This window comes from Vigna angularis, chromosome 2 (genome assembly GCF_016808095.1).
Source record: "Vigna angularis cultivar LongXiaoDou No.4 chromosome 2, ASM1680809v1, whole genome shotgun sequence".
Taxonomy (NCBI): Eukaryota; Viridiplantae; Streptophyta; class Magnoliopsida; order Fabales; family Fabaceae; genus Vigna; species Vigna angularis.
Window position 1 is genome coordinate 2,602,021 of NC_068971.1, and position 11,368 is coordinate 2,613,388.

The 11,368-nt window shown below is 35.5% G+C and overlaps 2 protein-coding genes across 4 annotated transcripts; one reads left to right on the forward strand and one right to left on the reverse strand.

Moving 5' to 3' along the window:
- The first annotated feature begins 188 nt into the window (after positions 1–188).
- On the forward strand, positions 189–5,978 carry LOC108329715 (calcium/calmodulin-regulated receptor-like kinase 2). 2 transcript variants are annotated; one of them, XM_017564062.2, is made up of 8 exons: positions 189–426; positions 696–1,175; positions 1,427–1,580; positions 3,100–3,226; positions 3,398–3,480; positions 3,554–3,625; positions 5,179–5,382; positions 5,497–5,978. In XM_017564062.2, the coding sequence occupies exons 2-8, from the start codon at positions 850–852 to the stop codon at positions 5,779–5,781; spliced, it is 1,251 nt and encodes a 416-aa protein (XP_017419551.1). In that variant the 5' UTR covers positions 189–426; positions 696–849; the 3' UTR covers positions 5,782–5,978. The 2 variants fall into 2 exon arrangements, with proteins under 2 accessions (XP_017419551.1, XP_017419552.1); XM_017564063.2 differs by having other exon boundaries at positions 783–1,175.
- Positions 5,979–6,878: 900 nt separating this feature from the next.
- On the reverse strand, positions 6,879–11,121 carry LOC108329182 (phosphatidylinositol 4-kinase gamma 7). 2 transcript variants are annotated; one of them, XM_052873370.1, is made up of 3 exons: positions 10,956–11,121; positions 10,687–10,858; positions 6,879–9,430 (listed from the first exon to the last, which is right to left on the reverse strand). In XM_052873370.1, exon 3 carries the CDS (start codon positions 9,188–9,190, stop codon positions 7,271–7,273), a length of 1,920 nt encoding a protein of 639 aa, XP_052729330.1. In that variant the 5' UTR covers positions 9,191–9,430; positions 10,687–10,858; positions 10,956–11,121; the 3' UTR covers positions 6,879–7,270. The 2 variants fall into 2 exon arrangements, with proteins under 2 accessions (XP_052729330.1, XP_017418759.1); XM_017563270.1 differs by lacking the exon at positions 10,687–10,858 and having other exon boundaries at positions 10,956–11,118.
- Positions 11,122–11,368: the final 247 nt, after the last annotated feature.

Here is an 11,368-nt window from a genome sequence, read left to right on the forward strand (position 1 = left end):
GCATTATGTTCATATATCATTATCCATCTTTATTACAATGTAAAGGGAGATATTTTCTTACAGAATTAAAGGTGAATGAGGAAATTACTAAAATGGATACACAATTAGGATTAAAATACTAAAAAAATTGAAGAGATGTAATAACATACGAATAGCAATTGGCCTATTAATGACTTGGCCTTGTTTTTTTTAATGAAGATGAAAGACGCAGTCCTTGTGTTTGAAGAAAGACCCACCAAATTAATCCGCGTTTTCTCTTTTTGTTTCTTTCCTCTTGAAAGCATGAAGAAGTCTCCAACTCAGACCTGTTCATCTACCTTTTCCAGTTTCAATTTCCATTTTCACCTTCTTTCTCTCTTCTTCATCTCGCCACCTCATTCTTATTAAGCGCAACTACCACAATGGAAGCAGTATTTCGGAATCAAGGTTCTTTCTGTCCTGATTTTGCTGTCTGGTTTAGGAAAAAAAAGCTTTTTTTTTTCTGTTGTTGAATTTGGGTCGGTGAGTTTTGAGTTTAATGGATGATGATGGGTTTGCTTGGTGGATGGTTTTATTTCCAATGTTTATGAGAGTAAAGTGAGTTATTATTGGGACACCAACTTTAAAGTGGTAAATTATTGAGTCTTTTGGCATGTTAGTAGTTGTTGAATAGTTAAAGCTTTTCTTATTGTATGTTGATTTGTATTTTTGCTTAGACTCGTCTTCAAAGTTGGTTGTGGATAAAGTGCTGAATCGGTGTCTGTTCTAGCTGGATAAAGTAATGAATTAGCTTATTGTGGCAGTGGACCTCTGTAGTGCTGGTCTCATGCAAGATGATTGAGAATTTTGAATATCAAGAGAGGTCAAGGGATGGTTGATCAAGGTGATTTAGTTGTCATCTGTGTCTCTATTGGAGTGGCCCTTGGGATTTTGATAGCTTGCTTGGTGTATTTTTGCACAAGGTGGTACAATAAGCGAACTCATCTTAGCCGATCTGCGAATGAGCCTAGTTTAACAGCTATCCCTATACGAACAAATGGATTAGGAACGAGCACTGACTTCAGTGCTTCACTCACCAGTTCCATAGCCACTTATAGGTCACCAAATCCTCCAAAAAAATCACATCCAGCTGGGCGGAATCATCAGAATAAAGATGGCTTTGCTTCTGTATCAGGCATTCTGAAGTACTCGTACAAGTAAGTACATATATATCTTCAACATTAGATGTCTCTTTCTTCCAAAATGTTTTTGTTTTTGTATAACTACCAGACATGTAAACCTTCATTAGAAAAGTGTTGATACTTGGTTTGTGAAATCAGGAGAAATTTTATTTGCATTGCTTTCTTGTTTGGAAGAAAAAGGAGAAAATGGCTCTTGGAATTGTTTTGATAAAAAATGCATCCAGGGACATTTTGCAATGGCCTAACTGAAATTTTGTATTTTCTAGGGAAATTCAGAAGGCCACACAAAATTTCACAAGTATTTTGGGAGAAGGGTCATTTGGCACAGTTTATAAAGCCGTGATGCCTACAGGAGAGGTGGTAGCTGTGAAGATGCTTGCACCCAATTCCAAACAAGGGGAGAAAGAATTTCTAACGGAGGTATATGCTGATCAATTTTTTTATGGGTTATGAAAAAGGTCTATGACCTTGTGTTGAGAGGGGGGCTGCTGGGTTGTAGGCAAAGCTGCTTGGCTGAGATTTGATCCTAGGATTTGGGCCTAATTGCAAATAACTATTTTAGTACTAGGTGTTCTTACCTGAAAGAGCAGGAGTTGGACCAACAAAACCAGCTCCGGCACTGTCACAGGCCAAGGTCCACCTGGCCTGCCAGTTGTACTGCTCGGCTAACTCTGGTTTGCCGTGACAGAGTAGTGCACAAGGTTGTGGGATGCAGAACTTTTTCCTTTATTTTGAATCTTCCCAGTGATTTATTTAATATTGGAAAAGGATTTAATAGTATATTTTCCTCGCTCTTTTCTTTGTTTCCTTATGGGCATCATTTACATAATCAATATGATGAAAATTCAAAGGAACCATTCAGATAATGGGATAATGTCCATGTTTGCTTTGATTACCTTATAGGCTTGTAGATTAAATTATTTTGTTCTTCGTTGTTTAAGAGTATCTTCAATTCAGTAGGATCTTAAATTTGAGATTATGATCTTATAAGAAGTTTTTATTGGAGCAAGTTGGTGCGGCATAGTGTAGGTCCTAAAATTAACAATTTGGTCTTACATTAAACCCTTAATAAAAACCTATATTTCAATGACAACAACTATGTTGAAAATGCCATTTTCAACATTTCAATAATTTTGTAAGTTGTAAAATTTGAAGCACAAATAAAAAATTAGAAAAATGTGGGTTCTTATAAGTGTTGATAATATGCTTTTGATATATTTTTATTTAAATTATTTTTTAGTAAGTATTTAAGTTATTTTTTGAGATATCTTTTACATAAATATAAAATTTATTTAATTATTATTTAGAATTAGGAAGGTAAGATTGAGATATTGTTAATATTTGATCTTTTCTTTACATTTTGCTCTTTGTATATAGAGTACATGAATGAAATAAATTACAAGCTACTCTGTATAACATATCTATTATATTTCCAAAATCCCAACAATAAGACCTCACCATTGAATCAAAATTTATAAAAATATAGTGAGTTGCTTATAAATGATGTGATAGGATAGGAACATTTAAAGTAGAATAAGACCCATTTGAGTTTTTTTTTTTTGTAAAATCCTTCACTGTAGATGTTCTTAGTCAATTGTGGTGTCTTCACACGGAAACTCTAGTGTTTTGAGGTGTTTGATTTGAAACAATTTGGAATATACATTAAAGAACCTGAAAAATTGTTTGAGTTTGTATTTGAATTGTGCAGTATGGTCATCATCATTGATACATAAAATCCTGCTAAGGCAAAATAAGTTCCTTATCTGCCAGGTGCAATAATTAATTTTAAATGGTGGCTATGTCCATGCATTTCCACTGGATTTCACTTTAATTGTATTGGTTCTTGTTTGAGCAACTCCAATTATTGCTCCATGAAGTAACACTAATTACGGCTCACCAATTTAGCCAGTCAATGATTTTTAATGTGATGTTGATCCAGGTGCTTCTGCTAGGAAGACTGCATCATCGGAATCTTGTAAATTTGTTAGGGTACTGCGTAGATAAAGGACAGCTTATGCTTGTTTACGAGTTCATGAGTAATGGAAGTTTAGAAAACCTTTTATACGGTAAACAGAAGATTTTCCATGATCCTCTTACTTTCTTTTACATGTTTTTCGTAGTCTACAATTATTACTAAATGTAACGTAGTTTTCACATTTTCCCTTTATCAAGAACAGCGGAGGAATTTTTATTTTTATTTTAACTCTGTTGAGAATGGTTGTTGTGCATGCATGTAGATGAAGAAAAAGAATTGAGTTGGGATGAAAGGCTGCAAATTGCTGTTGATATTTCGCACGGAATAGAATACCTTCATGAAGGGGTATGTTTAACATTATATTTTCTCTTATTCTGTATGAAAATGTCTTTGGTTAATATGAATATCTATGGAACAGGCAGTACCACATGTCGTACATCGAGATCTGAAATCTGCTAATATTCTGCTAGATCACTCAATGAGAGCTAAGGTAAGCTAGCTCCTGCTATTGCTTTTTGATGGTTTTATTCATTTTCTCATGTTATGATATGATACCAACTAAAATGTTGTAATCATTTCCAGGTAGTGTGGTTTATAAGAAATATATGTAAATTAAGCATGATCAGGGAAGTTTCAAAAGGACTGGTCTAGAAACTGTCAGTGACATCTTTTCAAATTGTTGCTGAATATTATCTGCTAAATTTGTGTCTGCATTCGGCAACCAAATGTAGTTTGTTAAACCATTTGGTGTTCATTGATGAGTTGCTGGAGGTATTTTACTGTTAGTGTGTTTAGGTTAAGGATTGATGTGAGGAATAGCTGAAGGCATTCAAAACTTACTCCAATCCTTTGACTGTAAAATCCATCTTATACAATCCAAGTAATTTTCTTCTGCATATTTTAACGAGGTTTAGTGTAAATTGATTTTGTAACTGGTTAAATTACAAAATTAGCCGCAGGGCAATGACATGTAAAACTTATTTGTGTGTGTTGACACTAAAGAATGATGTGTCTATTTTATGATAATAGTAGTACCATACTGAGAGAATCAATCCCATAAATTTAGGGATTAGAGTCATGGATTAGAACAATCAACGTATGATAATAATAATAATGAGAGGCTGTTATAGGAAACATCTCAATAAATGTTTCCTGCAATATATCAGCACTCCACTCCCCCTCAAGCCCAACCTTACTAAGCTTTAATCTTGTTATAATTTAAGTCTTCTTTTAATAGAAAACAGACAAATCCCAAACATTGAGGTTAGGGTAAAAATAGTTCAAACAACCAGCAAACAACTAGAAAGGCACAGCAAACCAAACATAGCTTCTAAACAAGAAGAGGAACACATTCGTCATACAAGAGGGCAGCAAGACACCAAGTGCAACTAGCTAATAAGAAGGGCGCAACAAACCAATAACAATCGTTAAACAAGAGTGTCCTAACAAATCACTTGAAGCCGCCAAACTAAAAGAGGGGTGAATCAAACAAAGGATAGCTGCCAAACTAGAAGGGCACAAGAAACCACGGCAACCGCCCAACAAGGAGAGGGGTGCAATAAGACTAAAAGCAGTCACCAAACAGAAAAAGGGCACAGCTGTCTAACTGTAACAAAGTCAAAACAAAGGGCACACCAAACTGATATTTCCATGTTTTAGGAATGTAACTTAACAACCAAATAATAATCCACAAATCATGGAGGATAACACTGCTCTAATAGCATGTTGAAACTAAACAATAATGTGCTTGTTTTACCGTAACGGTACCATATTTATACACTAGGTTGAGAGAATCAATCCCATAATTTAAAAATTAGAATCATTGTGCCTAAAAAGGTATATATATAAGAGATTTGAATTTCCTTAGTATGTAAATTGGTAATATTTCCCAAATTATATTAAATATCTCATATCAGGTAACTGAACTGAACAGTTTCACTGTTGAAATTTCCCCAAAAGCAGTTGAGTTCTAATGAAACAAAGTTTTCTGATTAGCATCCTGTTGTTTATTATTGCTTATCTGGAAAATTACTGATTATGTAGGTTTCTGATTTCGGGCTCTCAAAGGAAGAGATCTTTGATGGCCGTAATTCTGGCCTTAAAGGTACATATGGCTACATGGACCCAGCATACATTACCTCGAGCAAGTTCACAGTGAAGAGTGACATTTACAGTTTTGGTATAATAATTTTTGAGCTCATCACTGCCATCCATCCACATCAAAATTTGATGGAATATATCAACCTTGTAAGAGATTTTTGATTTGAAAACTAACTACTTCGTCTAGAATTCTAAGTGCTAGTGTTATAAAACTTTGGACTGATGGTTTTTTCTTCGTGTCATTTTTTCATTTGCTGCAAGGCTGCAATGGATTACGATGGTGTAGATGGGATTCTTGACAAGCAACTTGTGGGAAAATGCAGCGTTGAAGAAGTGAGACAGCTTGCTAAAATTGCACACAAATGTTTGCACAAATCACCTAGGAAACGCCCATCTATAAGTGAAGTTTCGCAGGCTATATTGGGGATTAGGCAAAGGCAAAGGCGTCTGATGAAAGAAGACACCATGTCATTTGCAAGCACCAACTTCTCCCGAAGCATGAGTCAAATAGATGAGCAACAGGTTGAATTAAGTACAGGGAAATAGGGTGAACACATATTCATATATTTTGTTGTGAAAATTCTTTTTGGGTTTAGGTTAAGAAAATTTGTACAAAAAAATCATTGAATGCCACTATCTGCGTATGTCAGTCAGGATGTACAGGTATCAAGGGTGGATCTCATGCTACCTTGAACATGATTCTTTGGTTTGTGAATGGTCAATTATCTTGTGAGTTTTTTATAGCTAAATTGCACAAACAGATTCTACATCGAACCATGGACCATTTACCCATAAATGTACGCTTTCTACGGAACAAATAAAGATGAGATGGCGAATGAAGAAAAGGAAAAGGTTTTATTTTTTTAAAAGACGAAGAATATTTGTTTGCTCACACTACTTAATCAGCTTGTTTATGAATTAATTTTCATTTTGCCTTTTAGTAGAAAGCGTTTTTTGGAACAGGTTGAAATAGTAATACAGGTTGAAATGCCATTCTTGCTGTTGTCTGGCAGAGGTGTTACCATTCTTACTCATTTTCATATTCGATGTTTATGAACATGTAAAATGAAAAATATAAAAAAAAATATATTAAGTGTGACACATAGGGAATATAGCATATATTTGAGTGAATAAAATACGTGGGTGGAATATAGTATATACAACTTTTTTCTACATTACTATGTTTTCTTGCAATCTCATTACGACAATTATTATATTTTACATTTCGCTTTCTTTCTATCCCTGTTATTATTGTTGTAAAACAAGTATAAAATTTACTTTTGAGGAAAATTTTTGACACGTTCTAAAAATAAATATGTTCAGGAAAGTAAACAAGTGAAGATAAAAGAAAAAAAAATTGTGAATTTCACATAAAATAACTCGTCGATTTCGAAAAGAAGGAAAGAAAATATCATATAAAATAAAAGAATCTTTACTTTTATTTTATTACTCAATTTTGCATTTCTAGTTTCTTTTAATCTAAGCAACCTAAAACCCTTGTTTTCTAATTTATTTTCACATTATCCTACTTTCTTTCCTATTTCATTTGACGTTGAAACAGAATAATGATTATCACAACAAATGGCCAATATATATAAAGGTTTAATGGAACTTTTCCAAAAAGATGAAAGAAAGAGCGTAAATGCAACAAACAAACCACACTAGAAATACCATTTAGATCTCCAAGAAAAACATTTGGTATACACAACTTATTTTGGTATCTACTACTCTCGATTATTCAACACACTACCAACCAGTAAACATAAAATGGAAAAAAAGAAAGAAGCAAATCAGGACACAGTCTTCACACCTACTGCTGTATAAAATCCTGGGCAATATTTGCTGATGCAAGACCTCACTACCTGCAAATCTTCGTTACTATCTACTACAGCAAACTTCTTCCTCCTGGACTTGCGAAAGTAAAGTTTCTGTACTTATTTATCTATATATAATAATTCAGTGTACCATGGGATGGGACATATTGTAAAAGCCTCTAATATTTATTGACTCGCTTCACCTTTCATCTATGGTCCCCCTAAAATTGGCATGAAGTTCCAAGTCTCTGTCTCTGCTTCTTGCTCGCATTTCCTTGTTTGCGATTAAAAAATGCTGGGATCAACAGCCTCTGAAAATTCTCAAGAAACTGATTCCACCTGTCTTCATCCATGTCTGTTAACTTCACGAAACTTGAGCTTGCAGGCAAGTCATTCACAGTTGTATTTCCAGATGAGGTACCAGCCAAAAAGCCACTCTTTTGCTTTATACCCGATTGCTGCCGACCTTTTTCACCAGCTCTCGTGTTTTTCACAGACAAAGACAGCTTTGAAACATTAGGCACCCCATTTCCCACACCATTGTATTCATCACTACCTAAGGGGGGTAACTCTCCTTGACTTCCAGTCTCGTCCTCCTCCATCACACTCTCCACTAGTTTACAAAGTGTGTTCCTAACGACTCCATTTCTTGCTCCAACTTGAAAAGGTGACATCACGGATGGTTTCTCTTCTACTTTTGTATTCAAATTCAAATCCTGATCCTCACAATCTAACTCAAACTGAATTACATCCTTTTCTACTACTTCTGCTTCAAAAGAAAATAATTCTTCCTGATCCAACTGTTTCTTTGTTTCAATACAGATAAGCTCAAGCTCACTAGGCTCTTCTTCGTGTCCCTGAAATTCCCTGCTCATCATTTCACCAATCTCTGCTAGACAAAGACCAAAAGCTGCCGCTTCCTTGAGGAAGATTGTGCAGAGAACTAAAACTCGCAAGCATGCTTCTCGAATCATGGGCAGTTCCATTTTAAGCATGTCTGAATCTCGAAATGGGTCTAGATTATATATGTAGTCGAGTTCGTCATCTGAGAAAGGAATTGATGCCTGAGGCCAATGGATCCATTCAAAATAAGGATCTTCCAAACTTTCAGGGAGACAAAGACCATGATCAATGGGAAAAAGCTCCACCTGGTCAAACCTTCCAGACCCTTCAAGCTTCCTGACCAGAAGATTTCCTGCATGTCTGTCAGTGTTTAAAATTCGCACATCCAAAATCCCAATCCTGTGCACAGCAGCAACAGGGAAACTAGAAGTTCCATGATCACTTGCATCAAAATCATGAGGAATGAACTGCTGTAGTGATGCAATCTTGCTTATTTGTTTCTTGTTATGCTGCATACTACCATTGACCCTGTCATTAACGTTAAATATAGAATGTCTAACCTTCACAAGGGCAGTACAGGGCACATTCGCAAAATGATCATGGTCAAGAAGGTAAGCTGCAACTTCTCTGAAACCTGTCTCCCCAACCCTCACTGAACGTTTCAGTCCTGGTTGTCCAAGAGTTTTGCCAACAAAACCTTTAGGGTTGTTTGGTGCATAAGGTTCCTCATCAGTCGGTTTCACAATAGCAACATTTTCACCGTTACTATTCCGAAAATAATATGCACCCCCTAATCCACCGTGAATGGGAATTGGTTCAATGCCAACTTTTATTGCCTTCATAATATCCTTAACCAGTTGTTTGGCTCCTGCAAACATATCTGAGCAACCTATAACCTCAATTGGCCCACTCTGATCCCTCTGCTGAAGATCCCTGCCAGTAGGTGAAAGGCATGGAGTAGATGAACTCCTATGTAAAAAAGTCTTAGTGAGAAGAAGTGGAGAATCATTTCTAACCACACTTAGGTCATTCTTCAAGACCATGTCCCCACATATAAGTGAGCTTTCCTGAGTTGGAACATTGAATGCAACTTGTAATTTCCTTTTCACAGTATGGGCATTGTCACATCTATCTAATTCCATTCCCAAAACACACCCAGTATCAGTCTGAACAAATACACGTCTTCTCCCAGAAGGCTTTCTTTCCATTTTCTTATTCTCACAACACTCACTAGGAGGTCCTTTGAAGGTTGCAACCACCATCTCATCATGTAAACAGGGGTCCAAATCAGGATACATGAAAGGAAAAGTAGAGGAGGCAAACTTGAATGCCAGCAGCGAAGGTGGCAGCAGAGAGTTTCCCTGTCAGGCAAACACCAAAATCGAATGCCGGCACTTGATGTTGCAGATAAGTGCTTTTTCCATACAATCATAGTAAATTCTGCAAATGCGACAAAACCTCCCAATGTTCTCACATGACAACAGCTTACTCTACAACACAGATTTCATTCAACAAAACAGCTACATCGGAGATGTCACCTGATAACGCAAGTTGTTAGGAAATGAAAAATAAAATCACTACACAGACATATTGAAGGCAAATTCATTTTCTAAATCTTAATATTCAGTCAAGCACAGCGAGAGGATGTTAAACTTTATCCCAAATGAACAGTCTGACAAATTTAAAAATGGATTTTTAATTAGCTATTAAAGGATCATAGATACCTAATTAGTTATAGTAACTGAAAGAAATAGAAGTCGATGTGCATCACCTCCCATCAGTGCAATATATATAATGGCATATCTATCAGCAACTACTAACCTAATTAAGGAAATCAGTGTTCACCAGTCACAATAAGAACCAGGATAGTTTGCGCTTGACGAAATGAAAAGGGAGATAAATGATCTCAAGTAAACCCAAGGGGAGAACTAAAATTACGACCATAATCACTTGAAAGTGGAAAGTCCGATGTAATTTATGTTTTCAAAGTTTAATTTTCTTTCGTTTCCCTTACCCAATCTAAAGAGTATCATAAAATATAACTTATTCTGGCTGGCATTTCCTCGTACTAAGTGGCCCCCAAAAGAAAGGACTTCTTGAAACATCTTTCAAAAGTTTAAATAATTTAAATTTCCTACGCTCAACTAAAGACAAACCGTCCACCATTATTTAAAGCAAACCGGTTATAAACCTAACACTAAATGCATATTCTACCACAGGATCGAGGTCCACTACCTAAATTCATGAGTAAAATCTGACTGTATCATGCGAATTGGAATAGCCAAATGTGAACTCTACAACCCAAACCCAACAATGAATTTGGACCGAATTTGGATCCTTCTTTTCTTTAGAAACATCAGTGTCAGAGAAAATACACATTTTTTTCTTCACGTATCCACCAGTACACAAATTAGAGGAACACAAAGCTTTACCTTGAGGTAAGAGTTCACAGATCTCAGGATTCTGATAAATTTAATAATTAAAATACACTAACAATATTATTTTGATGTTATCATCTAATCACATGTAACGTGCCAATATTATTGATTTTTATATTGTTTAATAATTACTTAAAAATCAAGAGAACAATAATTTAATTGGATGAAGAACTACTGTGATCAATACTGTTATTGAAAGGTAAATTGCGATAGAAGAAGTTTAAAGTAAAAAATGACAAAAATTTTGAGAGATCCACCCACAACACAGTACAATTCCAGACATTTTAAAATTTTATTCGTTGCGCAAAGATTTTAAAATCAATTAACGAGAAAACAAAATAAGATAAGATTCTCGCCTTTCTTCAGCCTCCGGAAAGAGCCAATAAGCCACAACGCTTACTACCAGAGGCTTCCGCCATCGTTAACAACTTTACGTTCACAGTAACATCAACAAAATTACAAAGCAATCTTTAGCCTTAATTTCTCGGGAAAAGAAGACGATAATAATAAATTCGAACCGTTTGATTCCTATAAAAACAGAAAACGATTCGGTTCAGAAAATTAATTCAAACTATTCTAGATACAATAAAACAAAAATAATTAAAACAAGAAGAAAAAGAGTCACCGGCGAGGGGTGGGTCGAAGTGAGAGCGGTGGCGAGTGGTGCGAAGGCACCGCCGTGAACGGCGGTGGTGAGATCCGAAGAGAAAGCGAATGATGTGCCTCAGTTGGTACTGTCCCGCCGCCCAGGATTTTTCGTTTTCCTGCGAACGAGATAGTACGGTCTATTCTGCTTTTATTCATTCTTATTTAAATCAAATCGATAATTATTATTTTTAAATAGTTTAACATTTTTATAAATTCAGAAAATAGTACAATGCATCCACAAAGTTTAGACACGTGGGGACGTGTGGGTCCACAACAAGCACGTGGCAGTATTTCAAATGGATATGTCATCTCAACTTCCTCTTTTATTTTTATTTTAATAAGCTTGCTGACGTAATAATTGATAATTATGAAGGGTTGAAAATCTAATAT